We start from the raw sequence: 19,508 nt of genomic DNA, 5'->3' as shown, positions 1-19,508 counted from the left end.
GCAAAGCACGGAGCTCTAGGCAAAGGCGGTCCGAACCGCAGCAAAGCAGGAGGTCGACATGTCCAAATAGACCAAATCAGAAACTAAGCAGAGAAAAACGGCATCTGTAGAGAAAGAAAACAGATGGAGGAAAAGAAAGAAAGAACAGGAGGATCCCCTCCCCTCCCCCCATAGAGGGTCTGTTATCCCCAGGTCGAGTGCGTCCGGTGGAATCCATGTGTTGGCAGCCCCAACTGATGACAAAACACAAAGCAAGCATCTGGAGGAAGCTCAAACTCTTCATGCGTTGCCACAGTTACTAGCGAGTGGTTTGCAGGCACAGGCACGTCTGCTGCAAGTACAGCGCCGTCAGGAGACAGGGGTTGCTGGCCCATTCCCCATGCTCGGTGGCTGGGCATCACCGCCCTGGAGTACGGCCGATAGAAAACGGCGGCTGCCATTTGCGCCGCCCGGCAACTCATACTTACCTGGCAGGGGAGATACCATGATCAAGAAGGTGGTTCACCCAGGGCGAGGCTTGGCCATTGCACTCCGGCCACGCTGACCCCTGCGAATTCCCCAAATGTGGGAATCTCGACTGCATAATTTCTGGTAGTGGTGGACTGCGTTCGCGCTCTCCCCTGAGCACAGTGGTTCAAGACAGAGCTCAGGCGGTAGCGTCGGACCCGGCTGGAGCCAAGTGGTGCTCGCTGCAGAGCCATTTGAGGAGAGCTGAGCTCCAGCGAGGGGGAGCTTAAGCTTGAGCTCCACCTTTTTTGCACTTCTTCTACGAGTGATGTCACTGGGGGTAGGGTTAGGGGTGGGGTTGGTGTACGCATTAAAACAGCTTACAGGAGGAGGAGCGACAGCTCATGCTCCCCCTCGCTGGAGCTCAGCTCTCCTCGAATGGCTCTGCAGCGAGCACCCCCTCGCTGGAGCGGCGCTTCCCTCTCTTCCTCGTCCTCTGCCAAGCCTCTTTTGCTCCAGTAGAGCCGCGCGCGCCTGTGGAAGGCCTGCCCACCCGTCGCTAGAAGAGTCTGTTCTGACGCCGAAAACTACTCGAAGGTCCCCCCTCAAAGCGGTTTGACCAGGTGAAGGAACACGCAAAGAGAGCCCCCGGTGGCTTTTGTCCGCCAAGCGAGTGTGCCCTGTGGAATGTCAGAATTTTATTTTTACCGGCCTGCCGCTGTTACTGACGGAACGAATGCAGACCGTGTGAAAGGTCATCATTTTATCTGCCATTAAGTAAGCGAACGCTTCTGCTCGGATCAGAGGTAACTTTGTTTCAAGAACTGCAATCTTTTGCAGACGTCTGTGGCCTTTTGGGCAGAGGGACGGTTCTAAACCAATCTGAACCACAGGCAATTTCGCAGCCAGCCGTCGGTGGTTTCCCGTCCCAGGAATGTAAGGTGCTTGCAGCGGGAGGTTGTTTCGTTAGCGCTTCCGCTTTCGTCAGTGAAGTTCTTTTGCGGAACGTTTGTAGATCCCCTCGTCTTCTTCAAGCTATGTCGTTTGAGCACTGTGCTGATAGGCTGACGTGAGAAAACAGGACACAAAACATACAAGGCAAGAGTGCAAAGCACGGAGCTCTAGGCAAAGGCGGTCCGAACCGCAGCAAAGCAGGAGGTCGACATGTCCAAATAGACCAAATCAGAAACTAAGCAGAGAAAAACGGCATCTGTAGAGAAAGAAAACAGATGGAGGAAAAGAAAGAAAGAACAGGAGGATCCCCTCCCCTCCCCCCATAGAGGGTCTGTTATCCCCAGGTCGAGTGCGTCCGGTGGAATCCATGTGTTGGCAGCCCCAACTGATGACAAAACACAAAGCAAGCATCTGGAGGAAGCTCAAACTCTTCATGCGTTGCCACAGTTACTAGCGAGTGGTTTGCAGGCACAGGCACGTCTGCTGCAAGTACAGCGCCGTCAGGAGACAGGGGTTGCTGGCCCATTCCCCATGCTCGGTGGCTGGGCATCACCGCCCTGGAGTACGGCCGATAGAAAACGGCGGCTGCCATTTGCGCCGCCCGGCAACTCATACTTACCTGGCAGGGGAGATACCATGATCAAGAAGGTGGTTCACCCAGGGCAAGGCTTGGCCATTGCACTCCGGCCACGCTGACCCCTGCGAATTCCCCAAATGTGGGAATCTCGACTGCATAATTTCTGGTAGTGGGGGACTGCGTTCGCGCTCTCCCCTGAGCACAGTGGTTCAAGACAGAGCTCAGGCGGTAGCGTCGGACCCGGCTGGAGCCAAGTGGTGCTCGCTGCAGAGCCATTTGAGGAGAGCTGAGCTCCAGCGAGGGGGAGCTTAAGCTTGAGCTCCACCTTTTTTGCACTTCTTCTACGAGTGATGTCACTGGGGGTAGGGTTAGGGGTGGGGTTGGTGTACGCATTAAAACAGCTTACAGGAGGAGGAGCGACAGCTCATGCTCCCCCTCGCTGGAGCTCAGCTCTCCTCGAATGGCTCTGCAGCGAGCACCCCCTCGCTGGAGCGGCGCTTCCCTCTCTTCCTCGTCCTCTGCCAAGCCTCTTTTGCTCCAGTAGAGCCGCGCGCGCCTGTGGAAGGCCTGCCCACCCGTCGCTAGAAGAGTCTGTTCTGACGCCGAAAACTACTCGAAGGTCCCCCCTCAAAGCGGTTTGACCAGGTGAAGGAACACGCAAAGAGAGCCCCCGGTGGCTTTTGTCCGCCAAGCGAGTGTGCCCTGTGGAATGTCAGAATTTTATTTTTACCGGCCTGCCGCTGTTACTGACGGAACGAATGCAGACCGTGTGAAAGGTCATCATTTTATCTGCCATTAAGTAAGCGAACGCTTCTGCTCGGATCAGAGGTAACTTTGTTTCAAGAACTGCAATCTTTTGCAGACGTCTGTGGCCTTTTGGGCAGAGGGACGGTTCTAAACCAATCTGAACCACAGGCAATTTCGCAGCCAGCCGTCGGTGGTTTCCCGTCCCAGGAATGTAAGGTGCTTGCAGCGGGAGGTTGTTTCGTTAGCGCTTCCGCTTTCGTCAGTGAAGTTCTTTTGCGGAACGTTTGTAGATCCCCTCGTCTTCTTCAAGCTATGTCGTTTGAGCACTGTGCTGATAGGCTGACGTGAGAAAACAGGACACAAAACATACAAGGCAAGAGTGCAAAGCACGGAGCTCTAGGCAAAGGCGGTCCGAACCGCAGCAAAGCAGGAGGTCGACATGTCCAAATAGACCAAATCAGAAACTAAGCAGAGAAAAACGGCATCTGTAGAGAAAGAAAACAGATGGAGGAAAAGAAAGAAAGAACAGGAGGATCCCCTCCCCTCCCCCCATAGAGGGTCTGTTATCCCCAGGTCGAGTGCGTCCGGTGGAATCCATGTGTTGGCAGCCCCAACTGATGACAAAACACAAAGCAAGCATCTGGAGGAAGCTCAAACTCTTCATGCGTTGCCACAGTTACTAGCGAGTGGTTTGCAGGCACAGGCACGTCTGCTGCAAGTACAGCGCCGTCAGGAGACAGGGGTTGCTGGCCCATTCCCCATGCTCGGTGGCTGGGCATCACCGCCCTGGAGTACGGCCGATAGAAAACGGCGGCTGCCATTTGCGCCGCCCGACAACTCATACTTACCTGGCAGGGGAGATACCATGATCAAGAAGGTGGTTCACCCAGGGCGAGGCTTGGCCATTGCACTCCGGCCACGCTGACCCCTGCGAATGGCGATCGACCTGTACGGCGTGCAAATTTCATTTTAGATGTGTAGGCAATTACAGCACCTGATTGGTTGATTGAGTTTCAGCAAACCATGAATGAACTGATTTTGCGAGTGAACAACCCCTTGGTGATGTCATCAAAACCAATAGTAGTAACTGTCAGAACACGTTGCATATGGTGTGGTGCTTTTGAAATTAAAGCAAACAACCCTAACTGTGCATAAAAGTGAACCATGAAATGATCATTTAATAAGTTTGTTATTAAAGTTTAAGTTGCTTTTTAAATTAAATTACTTTTAATGGTTCACTCAAAATCCCTATAAACCTCAACAAGTGGAATATATAAATTAATATATGTAATATCAGTTCTATAAATAAAATATTCATATGTAATAGTAGTAATTAAAGGTCAAACTTTTTTATAAATGCATAATGTTTAGTAGAATTATTCTTAAATATGTTTGTATAACAAAAAAATGGAAACATTTTGCTTCTGTTCTATTATATTATACAGATATACCATCATATTTCTAATAGCAGTAATACAATTACATAAAATGAATAATAATCCCTTACTTTGTTACTGGGTAAGTATTTTAATTATAGTAACTAACTACTTTGTAACAAATTACAACAGTTCTATTTTGAGAGTGTAATGGCATAGGATATTTAAATGATGTACTGTTTTTGTATTTGTGTGTTGCAGGTGGAGCTTGATGTTGGAATGTGGTTTAAGGATGAATCCAGTGGCATCCCATCTGACGGCAACAGGATAAGCTGTCATCGACTCCAGAGCTGGACTTGGAAAAACACAGAGGAGCAATAGACTTTTCAGAGCGCCTGTACCAGAGGTTACTATTAAAATGGACTGCATATTATTGTCATAGACTCAGATAATGATTCTAAATTAAATTCAAAATCAGAAGATTTAGTCAATTTTTAAAAACCAATGAAGTCCTTCCAACACATAGAAAATGAAACACGAGATTGTATTTTATTATCCAAATTTATTAAAAGTGCAAAAGAAAAGTTCTAAACATATTGTTAGACCTGCCTGACATAAAAATGTATACAATAGATATACTTTGTACATAATAAAAAACACATTACTATTACAATCATTAGTTTTAATATTACTGATAGCAGTTATAGATATAAGAATATATTTGTATACATAAAAAAATACTGCCAGGTCAAGCATTTAGATATAAAAAAATAAATAAATAAATACATCCTCTTAAAAAAAAACTAAGCTAACAATTAAAGTATATAAAGCAACATTAGTTATCACAAAGTAATAATTAAAGTACTTTAAATAACATAATTATATATTTTTTATTACTAAAATTTTATAATAAATAAATAATTAAATAAAATAATTATATTAAAGTACTTTAAATAAAATTATGATAATATATACTTAATAAACATAAATAAATACATACATAAATAAATAAATAAATAAAAACAAGAAAACAATTAAAGAAATACTGTAAACTGTAAAACAATAAACTGTTAATATAACATACATTTCTGGAACAAAACAGTGTTACAACAATCAACAAATTAGTGTAAAACACTGTAAACTTAAACAGTCAAATGTTAATATAAAATATGTTTCTACAACAATCAACAAATTAGTGCAAACTGTAAAAAAAAAAAAAAGCTTAACTTTTGTAAATTAACAATAAGTTACAATCTACAAATTAGTATAAAACGATGTATACTCTGAAACAGTCAACTGTTAATATTGCGAACATTTGTGCAACAATAAGTGTAAAAAACAGTCAACAAATTAGTGCAAACCGTAAAAACCTGTAAACTTTTAAAAAATCAACTGTTATTATAACATACATTTTTGCATCAATACCAGTGTTACAACAATCAACAGATTAGTGTAAAACACTGTAAACTTTCAAACAACCAACTGTTATTATAACATATCCATTTTTGCAACAATAACACTGTTACAAGTCAAGAACTATGAACCGCAACATGGATAGAGGTCCAGTTAGACAGACTCGGAGGCCTGAGACTGAGAGCCCAAGAGAACGTCCACAGCCCTTTTAAAGTCTTCAAAACAGTCAAACGTCTGCCCAGCAAGGTTTGTGGACGTGGAGGCTTTGGAGCTCTCACAGTAGCTCTTCTTTCTGTATTTCTTGTGGCCTTGAGTTGGTTGGCCACACAGAGCACAGATGTAAACCTTCACTGAGGTTGGATGTCCAGAGCCACTGAGTTCTGCCTTTTTCCTCTTGTAGACTGTTGATCTTGAGGGCAACAGTAGCGGAGTGGATGCCTGCGGCAAGGAAACAGCGGGAGGTGCAGTCAGCGGAGTGTGTGTGTGCCGGAGTCCTGCGGGTATCGAATGGGCCGGCGCAGGAACTGGTTGAGCAAGAGCAGAGGGAGGGACAGGTAAGATTTGCGGGAGCCTTTGCTTTAACTTTCGGGTGCCGGCCAGAGAAGTGGTGATGGGATACTGCACTGCAGGCCGGCTGGTATGGGGTCTTTCCTCTGGAAGCTCCTCAGCGGGGGGCTGGCTGGTGCTGGAGACGCTCTGGTGACGACGGAGGACAGACAGACCCTGGTCGGTGACGTTTGTGGCTGACAGCGCCTCCTGCCTCCTGATGAACTCGCTCACGCACTTTGAATTTATTTTCAGGATGGGAATCCCGAGTTTGCTGAGCTGATCATCGTCCACCGTCACTCTCTGCTGCACACGCTGGTACAGTTTAGTGATCTGCTGTTTCAGCGGTGACCCTTTAGCTTTTCCTCCAACACCAGGATGAAGCCACAGCTGTTTGACCAGGCAGTACATCAGCCGGTTCTTTCTGGAGTCCACCAAGTGTGCGGCTGAGTACCGCTTGCTGAACTTGAGCTTCTGCACCAGGGACGCCTCAGTCGGATCTCCACTGGTGCGGCCAAACAGAGCATTGCCCCAGCGTGCAGAGTAGAGGCTGTCGAATTGTTGGATGCTGCGGTCATGGAGGTCAAGCTTGTTCCAGGCGCTGATGACCTTTTGCCCGGTCGACTCATTTAAGGCAAGTTTTCCTTCCTCCAGGGCGATCTCAACAAGGACTTTACACAGATCCTCTACGTGCTGGTACCCAGGCAGATGATTGGGACCGCACACGTCCTCCACACAGGGGTCAAATTAAGCAGCCACTGCCTGATCGGTGAGGCACAGACGGTTCCTCAGAGGAGTCAGGCTGTCCCTCTCGCCGTCTGAGGAGTAGCCCACATCATCATCTTCCTCCTGCAGCTCTTCCTCTTCCTCTGCCACCCCAGCAGGAACATCTTCGTCCTCATCCTCATCTGCCTGAAGTGTCTCTCTAGTCTGTGCGTAATGATCAGGAGTACTGAAGGGCTCTGAGGACTGGGAAAACAGGTACTCCAGACCAATGCGCTCATCACCAGCAGGAACCGGAGGCCTGTATTTTGCCTCCTCCACCTCCCCAAATAGCTCCTGGCACCTTTGGTTTAGGCGATGGACCAGAGGAGACATGTACACCATATGTTTCCTCCCTTTCCGCCCTTGGACGCTGGCTGACTCCCTGTTAGAGTTCCAGCGTGCGATGCCAGCCAACAGATAGAATTGAAACGGGACGGCAGCACAGTGGGGTCCCGGGATCATATCAGGCAGAAACGAATGAAAGCCCTCCAGACTGTTGCTTCCTCTCACCGTACTGTACCGCGCAAGACGAACACCGTTACGGGTCACATACTTGGTGATGGTGTACATGTTCCTCCCTGGTGGATCCTGGATGCATTCAAGGTGCTTCTGCTGGTTCTCCCAGACGTGGTCGATGGCTGCAGAGTCCTTAAACAGATGCACCTGGTTCTCATCCATCCCTGCGGCTCCCTTCAGGAGATCAATGGCGCACTGCACGCGCACACATGTTTCCTGTGCACTAACTGTGATCCTCCTGACGTAATGGCTGAGGTCATATTTACTGATACGCAGCTCGATGATCTGGCTGTCAGTCAGGGAGGCATAGTTGGTTGGGTGACCGGCACGTATCGCCTGTACCAGAAGAGCCATGTCATCTTTGTTGTAGGCAAAGACGGCAGCAGAGAGGGCAGACTTGAACAGGGCATACTTTGGATGATGATCTGTCCGTAGGGCTGCATCGAATCGATGGATCCAATGAAAGATGTCCAGCCGTACCAGCATGCCCCTGTCCGTCCAGTCACTGAAGAGCTGCTCAACCGAGGACACGGCGTGGATGCGACAGCAGCCACGATCCACATACATGAGCTCGGGCGGTGCCTCGTCAGCTCTCCTGTACCTCTCCATGAGGCCTTCAGCCATCGGCCTCATCTTCTCCAATGACTCCTCACAGGTGAGAACAGATATGAGGATCTGCCCCTGCTCGTTGGCCACATTGGTACACCACTCTGCAGTGCCTTTTCCATCGCCGGAGAGTTTCTTGCAGATCTGATAACAAATACAACACAAATAGATTTAAACATTTTTGTATTTTGTATTTTTTTTTATGCACCAGACCAAGAAAGTAATAGTCACTAATATTCAGAAATGAATTAATAATGTGTTTTTGCATTGCAGCTCATTAGATTTCGGATGCAGAGCATGCAAGAGGAAACCTGAAGTGAAGAAAACGACACACAAAGACGTAGGTAAGTATGATTAATAATCTGGTGCGTGTGATGTTGACAAACAGGATTTTAAAGCACTAGTAACCCATATTAGATATTAATTTATTGATAATTATTTATTATTAAACAATTAATAATACTTTACTTATCAATTGTCATTAATAATTAATGATTAAAATGTCCCATGATGCAAAAGTGGACAATAATATTTTAAGGATAAAATCTCTCTGATAAACGATTTCCTGAAAGAATAACAGTAAAAAGGTTTTGCAATACGTTTACAAACTGACTTTTTTTCCATTGTGTTAAATTTACCTTCTTGGTGGAGTCGTACTTCAGGACTTGCCCAAATGTGGACATAATCTGAGTACGGTAGTCCTCGATGTTATCTGCCTCTGAGATAAGGAACGCCTTTCTCATCAGTCTGGCAGATGGCGGCTCTCTCCATGCTGGTGGTCGCTGGAACTGCTGGCACAAACTCCCTAAAAGCAGAGAAAACAGACACTTTGCTGCTTAATCTTTGAATAAATGCTCAAAAGGATAGGAATTTAAAAATAATAATTCTGTCATCATTTGCTGATCCTTTTAATGATTTTATACCATTATGGGTTTCTTTAAAACACTAAACAAGATATTTAGAAAAATGTCAGAAACCTGTAACCATTGACTTCCATTGTAAAAAAAACAAACAAACAAATACTTTGGAAGTCAATGGTTACAGGATTTCGGCTTTCTTCAGAATATCTTCTTTTGTCTTTAACAAAAGAGAGAAACTCATAAAGGTTTAAAACTACTCATTTCTGGGTGAACTATCCCTTTAAGAAAACAATTAACTCTGACTTATAAGTGATCTTCCCAGGTTTGTTGTACTGGCTGAGAAGAGTGGTGTACAAGTCCTTTCTCTGCAGATAGTCCTCGCAGTGGCTCTCCTGCACCTGTCTCCAAACCTTCACCATGGTGTTTCCCTCAGTGCGATCCCTCATCAGGCGGATCACCTGCTTGTCCACGCCACGCCTAGAATCATAGGAGCAAGACAATCATTAGATGATGGTGAATCTTAACTTTTTTTAAGACTCTGCATAGTTTCACAATGATTTGTATTCTGCTAGAGACTCACCGTAGCGTCAAGACAGCAGGTAACACCGCTCTGTGAGCTGGACTGAGCTGATTAAGGATGCACTGATCCCATGACAGGAAACGACCAATAGTATGCTCTTCCGACTCCTTTGCAGCCTTTCTACAGGCGTCGCATGCCAGGACCTCAGTCAGCATGGAGTACCAGCCAGACATGTGGCAGATCTGTCTTACCGTGGATGAATACCCACAACGGTAGAGAAAAGCCTTCTGATTGGTGCGTGCTGGGCAGTCAGACCTTGGGCACCGAAGACTGTAACGCCACACACCAACTGGTCTCCAGAAAAAAAACGGAGCTGTGAAAAAAGGAGTCTGCTGAGGGGACTTTTCCTTCCACCACTCCAGGAAATTCTGGAGGGTGAAACCACATCCGGTCATCCTTCAGGACTTTCCTCCACTTTCTGTTTCCATGTTTGTCTTTATAAGACATAGCCCTCTGAAAGAGTCCCCTTTCAGCATCCTCCTTAAGCCACAGTATGTCTGCACTGGGCAGCCCATGAAGACCAGACTCCCACATCTTGTGCCAACCCTCAAATAACACCTGGTAATTAGAATAACCTGACAGTCGAGAGTCTGAGTGGGGCTTCTGTGACAGATCTTCACAGGAACGTTTTCTTTTCTTTGCTTCCCCGGCTCCTAAATGAGCACAGTTGTGATTATCAGAACACAGTGTCTTTGTGTGACGACTTTTATTTATTAATGCATACAGTTAAAGCCGTAATTATAAGCCCCCCTGTTAAATTTGAGTTTATTTTTCACAATTATTTGTGTAATGGAGAGAGGACTTGTTCAGGCACATTTCTAAACAATAGTTCTAATAACTTAATTTCTTATAATTTATCTTTACCATGATGACAGTATATAATATTGGGTCACACTTTACAATAAGGTTTCATTAGATAATGTATTTACTAACATGTACTAATTATGAACAATGCTTGTACAACATTTTTAATCATAGTTCAACATGTACTAATGCTTTATTAAAATAATATTTAATGCTTAGTTGATGGACTGTGAGTTGGCATGGATGACTGTAACACGAACAAATACTGTATTAAGTGTATTGTTCATTGCTTGTTTATGGTAGTAAATGCTTTGACATTAACTAATACAAACTTATTGTAAAGTGTCACCCTTTAAGGTAACACTTTAGAGTAATAGTTCATTAGTTAATATTAGTTAATGCATTTACTAACATGAACAAGAAATTTAATACATTAATTACAGTATTAATTTATCTTTGTTAATGATGTTATTTAAGTTAAATAACGTTAGTTCAATAATGCACTGTGCAACAAGCACAACTTTGGATTTTAATAATGCATTAATGTTGAACTGTAATTAATAAATGCTGCACAAGACAGGCGACACTTAGTGTTAGTAAATTGATTAACTAAAGGACTATTATACTGAAGTGTTACCATATTCAGCGTGAGAAAGTAAAGGCTTAACTAGCTTAACACTGTTTGTTCTGTAGCCAATAGAAAAACATAAATAATAAAACAAATAAAACTTTCTTCAGAAGATAATATACTATCCTAAGTACTGTGAACATGTCCTTGCTCCATTACCTTAAATAAATATTTCACAGGAGCGCCCTCAGCTGTAGTTCATGCTACAACAGTATAAATAAATGTTAATAAGTGACATTCATTATGTGATATACCTTGTCTTTCAGAGAAGCTGAGTGGTTTCTTCGGCAGACTGCCTTTGTCCTCAACTGCTAAAGGAGGAAAAAAAAACACAAGATGGGCAAAAGTCAGTGTCAAAGCAGCAAGAAGACAATCTCATCAGCACAGTGTTTTGATATTGTGTGTAATTGATTTATTTATTAATAAAAGATTTATGCTATGGTACATGAACAATTAAAGTGATATACACCTTGTGCTTCGAAAGCACTGAGGGCTTCCACCAGTAGCGCATCATCCGCCCATCCACCATCACCTCTAGATCCCGACGAGCTGGAGCTGGCCGCCGCTGCAGAAAGAGGCCTGTCTTCTAGGGTTTTCTGTGAGTTACAGGTTGTAGTTTGCATGAAATGTTGCCAGCATGATATATATTTTTTAATAAAGTCACATTTAAAAGAAATAAATAAAACCTACCTCTTTGTTGAGAATGTACTGCTGGAACCGCTTCAGTGTCTTGACGCTGATGTCCTCCTCCTTCATCGTCAGCCACTGCCGCACAGAGCAGAACGCCTCCTGTGGCATCTTCTTTTCTTGGGCACTACCAGCTTGTGGATCCGCCTGCAGGGTCTTGTGCAGGCTGTACCACTGCCACATCTCCAGGAACGTGAAGGATCTGAAGCGGCCCTGACCGTAGATGGCCCTGTCGACGTTGACCTCGAGGTGGCAGGAAACCTGTGGAAACAGTTGCACATACTGTAACAGAAGATCCTTTATATACTCACCTGGGCCCTCTTTTCTTCCTTGATGGCGACGCTCCTTGATGTGTAGATCCAGCACACTGAAATTTCAAAAAGATAATTAATTTGTGTAAAAACAGCTTATACAAATGTATAGCAACATACTTACTATTTAATGTAGCCAACGTCGTTCTCCACCAGCCATTTAAAACTTTGTCCATTGTACTTGCCAAAGTTTAGAATGAGCTGGCCGAGATACTGGACCTCAGATGGCGCACAAGTAATGTGCTGGCATCTTTTTTTAGCTAAGACATAAAATAACATTAATGCAAATAACAGTCTGCAGTGTACGCATATGACAGAAACGCATAAATCAGATATTACCTTCCTCACAAGCAGTTTTTTTGTCCTGGCTAGTGTTCCGCTCGAAGCACCTGTTGCGAGAGGCCAGAGTCTTGGCGTCCTTCGATGCTTTAAGAAAGCACTGTTGTCTGTCCTGTGGCACACTGGTGTCAACAATGCTCAGGGTGGGCAACAGTGGATCCATGTCTAATTCACCTGTAAGAAGTATTCTTATAAACATCACAAATATAGAGAGGGAATATGGTCTTAGCTCTGAGCTCATGATAAAGTATTAAAAAAACATTTTGTGTGTTAAGTCTTTTTTTTTCCATTTTTACATGTTTGATAATTAACAAATAAATGAAATATCATCAAAATAAATTATCTGACAAGGGTTAAAAATGCTAACAAAGATAATGCATTTGACAGTGGCAATGAAAACATGAATTATCATATCAATTGCTCTGTTATACATTTTTTCAAATGCTTACAGTTGTATTTTGTGTTTTTTGAGGGGCAGCTATTAATATCAACCTCCATATGGCTGATATAAGGTAAGGTAAAATACATTCTAAGCATGTTAAATACATACTCTCATTAATATGATATCATTTACACATATAATACTTGAAATAACATAACAAATCATATTTAATGTATGCACATTTTCATTTTAAAGCTTATAGCAGTAATTGCTGAATATGTTTTTGTCCCAGGCCTTGAGAATCAGTGATATATTATTCAGTCTATGGCAATAACGATTTTACTATATTCTTATGATAACAAATACAGGTATTGGTCATATGTTTTGTCCCAGTTAAGATCTTAAGATGTTCTTCACTTCTCATAGTTACAACTAATGATAACAATCGCCATGGTAACATATATTGCTACATATAAAGGGATATTTATTTATCAGCATGTTTGTTTCTATATTATAATGAAACATCTGTGTATACTGAGCTATCAAACCGACGCGATCGTCGAAAATAATACAAAAGCTAAACTTTTTCAGGTTTTGTGCAGCCAAATATGCATTTAATATCACAGTATAAAAACAACTTACCACACGAAATATCTTGGAAAGGTGAACTTTCTGACGGCACAGCGTCACCAGCACAGACCAAACACTGCACAAAGAGTGAGAGATTTCAAACGTGATGTGATCTTAGCAATATAAAAATAGCTTACCACACAAAATCTCTGTAATGGGTGAACGTCTGACAGTGCAGCGTCACACACACAGACAAAATACTGCACACACAGTAAAATATATCAAACGTGATGTGAGCAAAACATACTTTTTATCAGAACAGGATAAAAATAACCTACCACTATAAATCACTACAACAGGTGTACTTTATGACGGCGCAGCCTCACGAACACAGACAAAATGCTGCACAAAGAGTGAAATATTTCAAACGTGATGTGAGCAAAACATACTATGCATCAATATAACAGTATAAAAATAACTTATCACACAAAATCTCTATGACAGGTGTACTTTTTGAAGGCGCAGCCTCACGAATACTGCACAAAGAGTGAGATATTTCAAACGTGCCTTGACCAAAACATACTGTGCATCAATATAACAGTATAAAAATAACTTACCACACGAAATCACTTCAGCATATGAATTTATCTCGACAGCAGATGAACTCTCTGACCCGATAAATTGTGAGCGTCCAGAGCGAGAGAAACTTTAGAAAATCCTCAGCTCTGATTGGCCGTGATTTGAAACTTTAGACAATGCAGCCCTCCGATTGGCCCAGGGTCTAATCAAACTGTAGACAATCGCGGCTTTTCATTGGACAAGAGTCTACAGTCTACAGTTTACATTGCACGTTCAGTGGGCAGATGTCTGCGACTTCCCCAAATGTGGGACTCTCGACTGCATAATTTCTGGTAGTGGAGGACTGCGTTCGCGCTCTCCCCTGAGCACAGTGGTTCAAGACAGAGTTCAGGCGGCAGCGTCGGACCCGGCTGGAGCGGAGCTTCCCTCTCTTCCTCGTCCTTTGCCAAGCCTCTTTTGCTCCAGTAGAGCCGCGCGCGCCTGTGGAAGGCCTGCCCACCCGTCGCTAGAAGAGTATGTTCTGACGCCGAAAACTACTCGAAAGGTCCCCCCTCAAAGCGGTTTGACCAGGTGAAGGAACACGCAAAGAGAGCCCCCGGTGGCTTTTGTCCGCCAAGCGAGTGTGCCCTGTGGAATGTCAGAATTTTATTTGCCGGCCTGCCGCTGTTACTGATGGAACGAATGCAGACCGTGTGAAAGGTCATCATTTTATCTGCCATTAAGTAAGCGAACGCTTCTGCTCGGATCAGAGGTAACTTTGTTTCAAGAACTGCAATCTTTTGCAGACGTCTGTGGCGTTTTGGGCAGAGGGACGGTTCTAAACCAATCTGAAGCAGAGGCAATGTCGGTGGTTTCCCGTCCCAGGTTGTTAAGGTGCTTGCAGCGGGAGGTTGTTTCGTTAGCGCTTCCGCTTTCGTCAGTGAAGTTCTTTTCCTTTTTTTCGTATGCATTGCCTCGTCTTGTTGAATCGCTAAATACCTTCACTATTGTATGTCACTTTGAACAAAAGTGTCCACTAATTGTATGCTTCCGCCCAGTTTCGAACAGGAGACCTTTAGCGTGTAATGAAAACATGATAATCGTGGAGGGCTAGCAAACGCATTGGCCACCTGCTCATGCACAACACAAAGCTAAAAGAAATCAGATTCTACGCAAGTTTGCGACACCGCAAGGGGAGGTAAACACTGAGTTGAATTCAAACTTCTAGCCTCACAACGCTCTGCAGAAAGAATGTTTTCAGTGAACATCAGTACTCAACAGAAGCCTGATTTGACAATTGTCGTAAAAGCCAGATGTTGTTTCCACCCAGTTTCGAACTGGGTACCTTTCGCGTGTAAGGCGAACGTGATAACCACTACACTACGGAAACCTTCAGGAGTATAACTAGCAGATAACCCTTTTTGATTGGATGCCTGTTGACGATCATTGCTGGTGCAGCAGTGGATGCTATTATTTTCTCGCCAAAACAAGAACGCTGTTTCTGCTCGGTTTCGAACAGAGGACCTTTCGCGTGTTGGGCGAACGTGATGACCACTACACTACAGAAACCCCACAAGTGCTTTCACCAGCGAAGTTTGGCGTGCAACGATAAAACAAGGTGTACGCGTTTTTCAATCAAGCGGACAAAGCCAACTCAGCGTGACAAGCTCCCTGCAGGTATTAGGGCCAATTTACAATCCGGGCCCAACACAGTTGTACAGGTCCTAGCGAAATGTCCCCTTTCGTCACATTTGAAGCACCTGAATTCTGGGCATTCCTTCATCACATGGTCTGAGCTTATGCATAGTCGACAGGTTTTTACCTGATTGGTGTGCATGACTCTAAAGTGCTTTGGCCCTTCCGCCGTCTCGATTTTGGTACTGTATGGTAGGGAGACCGTCTCTTCTGGAAATCTTTTTTTTACAAACCTTGTTCCATCTTCTATGTTTGTGCCAGGATACAATCTTCTTTTAGTTTTAGACATGGGGAAAACTCCCCATCCCTCTAGCTTGCTTAAAATTTCTTCATCAGCTAGGTAAACAGCCAGATGCTTGAACGAAACAACATAGTCTCTGTTTTGTAACCTCCGTACTTCAGATTTCACTCCTTTAATTGTCAATCCATTGTCTATTAAAATTTCGGTGTCATCTTCAGTCTCCATTGTTACTTCATACTCCCTTGTTTGTTTGGGTCTCACCGCCAGAATTCTTCCTTCTCCAATCAGCTCCGTGACTGCTTTGATTATATCAAACCTTCTTGCATCTTTTACATTTTCTATTTACCTAACAATTGTCAACAGAACAGTAATGAATATAGAGTAGAAAATGTAAAAATAATAAATTAGTTATTAATAATACAGTATTAACAATATAAATAAACAATGTTAATAAAATGTTAAATACAAACAGAAACCGACACAAAGTGGACTTAAAAGTCAAGGACATTTATTATTGCAATATTTATTTAACAATGGTCAACAAAACAGTAATGAACATAAAAAAGTTAACTTAAAAATTAAATTTTAAATATTAACAGAATAAAAACATAAGTAACAAATTAAATTAAATGTTAAATAAATTTAGAAACCAACAATAAGTGAAATAGAATAAATTGAACTATTATGGTTGTAACCTGTATACACTTTATACATACACACACATATAAATAATAAATAAGTTAAATAAAATGTCAACAAAATAAATAAACTATTTAAATAAAAAGTGCAATAAAACAGAATCAAACAAGGTAATTAAAGAACTATTGTGGTTATAAACTGTATAAACTATAGACATACACATAAATAATAAACAGTTAAATAAAATGTTAACAAAATAAATTATTTTTATAAAATGTGAAATAAAATAGAAACCAACAAGTGAAATAGTATAAATTGAAGAACTATTATAGTTGTAAACTTTATACACTCTGTACACACACACACACACACATTTATAAATAATAAGTTAAATAAAATGTTAACAAAATAAATACACTATTTAAATCTAATGTGCAATAAAATAGAAACCAACAACAAGTGAAATAGAATAAACTGTAGAACTATTATGGTTATAAACTATATAAATACACACACATATATAAATAATAAATAATTTAAATAAAATGTTAACAAAATACACTAGGGGGGGGCGTGGCGATGCAGGCGACCAAATAAGCGGTGTTTGGATTAAGCTCCGGCTAAATAACCAAAATTATCCTGAACTAAGCTTTTAAATAGATATTGTTGTCGATAAATGTTAGTTATAACATTATTTCATATCACTTGAAAACTTTTGGGGATCGTCTTTGGTGAGAATGCCAGCAAAAAGCAAGAAAAAGAACACTGAGAGGAAAGATGGGGCCGCTTCTAACGAGACTGACAAGAATGATGACCAGAATGTATTAGCCTCACAAGCTAGCTGCGATCTCAGCCCTGAAATGAGTACAGTGGTTGAGTCACTGACAGCCAACATCGCAAAGATAATTGACTTTAAGTTAGAGTTGATTCTTGAGAAAATACAAAATGTTTTGAATGAAGTGCAGCGTACCACTAACCGAAGAGGCCGAGCAATGCATCCTAACCCTTGAAAACGCGGCTACAGCTACGGAGATTCGAATTGTGCAGATGGAAAAGACGATCGCTGCTCTCATTTCCTTTATTTCATTTCCTTTATTTAGCCAGGAGATCACATTGAGACAGTACTGTCTCTTCTTCCAGTGAGACCTGGTCAATGGAAAGGTCGGATGATCAGGAAAATAGGGGACGGCGTTGTAATCTGAGAATCATTGGTCTCCCGGAGAAGACAGAGGGGACGTCTGTGATAAATTTCATGGAAAAATGGATTCCCGATATACTTCCTATGGAAACGAAGAATGATCGAGTGAAGTTGGAACGAGCACACAGGATTGGTGCTCCTGGTTCCGAAAGGTATACAAAGATTGTCCGATTCCACAACTTTGCAGATCGACAACGAGTGATGGATGCGGCGAGGCAGCTAAAAGAAGTGCGTTTTGAAGGTAAGAAAATTTACTTCTTTCAAGACTTTTCCGCGGAGACACAAAGAAAACGACGTGGATTTGATGAGGCAAGGAAGAGACTTCTGGAAATGGGATATCGCTACTCTCTGATCTACCCTGCTACCCTGAGAATAACGGCTTATAACTCTGTGAAGGTATTTAACAGTCCAGAGAAAGCAATGACATTTATTGACTCTTTGTGTGCTCTGATGAACGACGAAACAGATACTTGAACTTTAGACTCACTAAAATGATCCACTTCTCTTATAATGTAAATATATTATTGGGACTGGCTGTATTGGATGATTCAAATGCCGGAGCGGAAACAACGCACCTGCATACATAGTCAGGTTTAGGGTCCTTTGAGGCCTTTTCTGATGGTTACCCCCTTTTTGAAATCCTTATTTGGTTTCAAGTTCATACGTTTTGTGTTTTTATGTTTGCTTTTGTTCAAAAGCTTACAGTTTAGTATATAGTTGTTGTTTTTGGATGAAGACCACAGTTTACATTAAGCTTTCTAAGTATTTAAAATGTCAGCATAAAATGACTCAGCAACAATGGATCAGTCGACTTTAAAAATTTGTTCTTGGAATGTACGGGGTATGAGTAATCCAATCAAGAGAAAAAAAGTAATTTCTTTTTTGAAGAGTAAAAAAGTGGACATAGCGCTGCTTCAAGAGACTCATATGAAAGATGCAAAACATCTTAAACTTCAGAGAGACTGGGTGGGGCAAGTATTTTTTTCATCCTTCAAATAGCAGTGGAGTCTGTATTTTAATTAACAAAAAAAATACCTTTTACACTGGATACTTATATTAAGGACAAGAGTGGGAGATATGTTTTGATAAAAGGCTTACTTTTAGATGATTATATTTCACTAATGAATGTGTATATACCCCCAAACCATCCATTAGATTTTATGTCCAAGGCTTTTGTTCAGTTAGCTGAGCTTGCCTGTGCACAGTCCGTAGTAGGAGGGGATTTAAACTGTTTAATGAACCCACTTCTAGATAAAGATCCTGTTGATAACTCCTTTCCAACCAGGCGAGCTAAGCTGATTGATAAAATCTTTGGTGATCTGAGATATGTTGATGTTTGGCGAATGCTTAACCATGGTAGTAAAGGGTTTACTTATTTTTCAGGTGTTCATAAGACTAGCTCAAGGATCGATTATTTCTTCACCCCTAAAGTTTTGTTATCCTCGGTTGTTTCCTGTGAGATTGGCAATAAAACCATCTCGGATCATGCACCTTTATATATGCAACTATTGCATGGCGATAGATTGCCGCATACTGGTAGATGGAGATTTCACCCCTATTTATTGAAAGACCATAATTTTATTTCATACTTCCATATGGAATTTAAACTATTTTACATAATTAATAATACTTCTGAGGTTTCTCCGTCAACATTGTGGGAAACTTATAAAGCTTTTTCCAGGGGCCTTATTATTGCATATCAAAGTAAAAAGAAAAAAGAAAGCCTAGTAAAACAAAGAGCACTTGAATCACAGCTGGATGATGCAGAGAGGGAGTATTTACAAAACCCAGCTAGTATTAACAAAACTTTAGCCGCAAGAGCTGCATTAAATTCCTTTCTTACTCAGAAAGCAAGTCAGAATCTTTGGTTTATTAAACAAAAATTATATGAGTTTGGCAACAAGCCAAGTAAATATCTGGCCTGCCTTGTAAAAAAGAGGGCCGACTCACAGAATATTTAATGTATCAAAGACATGTATCAAAGAATTGACAGTAAAGGTATTAATAATATATTTAGAAAGTTCTATTCTGACTTGTATACCAGTGAAAAAATAGCAAATAGGTCTGAA

The 19,508-nt window shown here is 42.1% G+C and overlaps 4 protein-coding genes and 4 non-coding genes across 10 annotated transcripts in view; 3 read left to right on the top strand and 5 right to left on the bottom strand.

The window, feature by feature from the left end:
- Positions 1 to 19,508, bottom strand: part of LOC137489621 (uncharacterized) — a 403,605-nt gene that overhangs the window by 234,386 nt on the left and 149,711 nt on the right. The window lies entirely within an intron of this gene.
- Positions 460 to 623, top strand: LOC148682948 (U1 spliceosomal RNA). Its single transcript, XR_015944263.1, has one exon. It is a non-coding gene; the product is annotated as a U1 spliceosomal RNA (small nuclear RNA).
- LOC137494391 (U1 spliceosomal RNA) lies at positions 2,013 to 2,176 on the top strand. The gene has a single exon (XR_015485786.1). It is a non-coding gene; the product is annotated as a U1 spliceosomal RNA (small nuclear RNA).
- LOC137494488 (U1 spliceosomal RNA) lies at positions 3,566 to 3,722 on the top strand. Its single transcript, XR_015487032.1, has one exon. It is a non-coding gene; the product is annotated as a U1 spliceosomal RNA (small nuclear RNA).
- LOC110439555 (uncharacterized) lies at positions 6,803 to 8,734 on the bottom strand. The gene is made up of 2 exons (XM_087248751.2): positions 8,586 to 8,734; positions 6,803 to 8,091 (listed from the first exon to the last, which is right to left on the bottom strand). Exons 1-2 carry the CDS (start codon positions 8,688 to 8,690, stop codon positions 6,808 to 6,810), a joined length of 1,389 nt encoding a protein of 462 aa, XP_087104877.1. The 5' UTR covers positions 8,691 to 8,734; the 3' UTR covers positions 6,803 to 6,807.
- On the bottom strand, positions 9,080 to 9,640 carry LOC147845076 (uncharacterized). The gene is made up of 2 exons (XM_087247669.2): positions 9,388 to 9,640; positions 9,080 to 9,284 (listed from the first exon to the last, which is right to left on the bottom strand). Exons 1-2 carry the CDS (start codon positions 9,558 to 9,560, stop codon positions 9,080 to 9,082), a joined length of 378 nt encoding a protein of 125 aa, XP_087103795.1. The 5' UTR covers positions 9,561 to 9,640.
- Positions 9,637 to 13,803, bottom strand: LOC103910812 (uncharacterized). Of its 3 annotated transcripts, none has more exons than XM_087248928.2 (9): positions 13,726 to 13,803; positions 13,447 to 13,510; positions 13,181 to 13,244; positions 12,157 to 12,330; positions 11,942 to 12,077; positions 11,510 to 11,873; positions 11,289 to 11,415; positions 11,074 to 11,127; positions 9,637 to 10,040 (listed from the first exon to the last, which is right to left on the bottom strand). In XM_087248928.2, exons 4-9 carry the CDS (start codon positions 12,317 to 12,319, stop codon positions 9,637 to 9,639), a joined length of 1,248 nt encoding a protein of 415 aa, XP_087105054.1. In that variant the 5' UTR covers positions 12,320 to 12,330; positions 13,181 to 13,244; positions 13,447 to 13,510; positions 13,726 to 13,803. The 3 variants fall into 3 exon arrangements, with proteins under 3 accessions (XP_087105054.1, XP_087105053.1, XP_088507051.1); XM_087248927.2 differs by having other exon boundaries at positions 11,074 to 11,130; positions 13,726 to 13,802; XM_088650925.1 differs by lacking the exons at positions 13,181 to 13,244; positions 13,447 to 13,510; positions 13,726 to 13,803 and having other exon boundaries at positions 11,074 to 11,130; positions 12,157 to 12,334.
- Positions 14,984 to 15,056, bottom strand: trnav-uac (transfer RNA valine (anticodon UAC)). Its single transcript has one exon. It is a non-coding gene; the product is annotated as a tRNA-Val (tRNA).

This window comes from Danio rerio, chromosome 4 (genome assembly GCF_052040795.2).
Source record: "Danio rerio strain M-AB ecotype USA chromosome 4, GRCz13ab, whole genome shotgun sequence".
Classification (NCBI taxonomy): Eukaryota; Metazoa; Chordata; class Actinopteri; order Cypriniformes; family Danionidae; genus Danio; species Danio rerio.
Note: the sequence above shows the minus strand (reverse complement) of the source record. Positions and strands in the feature narration are given on the sequence as shown.

What these genes read in the sequence shown, in the direction of transcription:
- LOC110439555 (XM_087248751.2), bottom strand. Translation starts at nt 8,690, where the DNA reads ATGAGAAAGGCGTTCCTTATCTCAGAGGCAGATAACATCGAGGACTAC. An exon ending in AGTACGACTCCACCAAGAAG is followed by an intron (nt 8,092 to 8,585) that starts GTAAATTTAACA and finishes ATTTGTTATCAG; the next exon opens with ATCTGCAAGAAACTCTCCGG.
- LOC147845076 (XM_087247669.2), bottom strand. Translation starts at nt 9,560, where the DNA reads ATGTCTGGCTGGTACTCCATGCTGACTGAGGTCCTGGCATGCGACGCC. An exon ending in CCTGCTGTCTTGACGCTACG is followed by an intron (nt 9,285 to 9,387) that starts GTGAGTCTCTAG and finishes CTATGATTCTAG; the next exon opens with GCGTGGCGTGGACAAGCAGG.
- LOC103910812 (XM_087248927.2), bottom strand. Translation starts at nt 12,319, where the DNA reads ATGGATCCACTGTTGCCCACCCTGAGCATTGTTGACACCAGTGTGCCA. An exon ending in GACGTTGGCTACATTAAATA is followed by an intron (nt 11,874 to 11,941) that starts GTAAGTATGTTG and finishes TTGAAATTTCAG; the next exon opens with TGTGCTGGATCTACACATCA. An exon ending in CAGTGCTTTCGAAGCACAAG is followed by an intron (nt 11,131 to 11,288) that starts GTGTATATCACT and finishes TTCCTCCTTTAG; the next exon opens with CAGTTGAGGACAAAGGCAGT.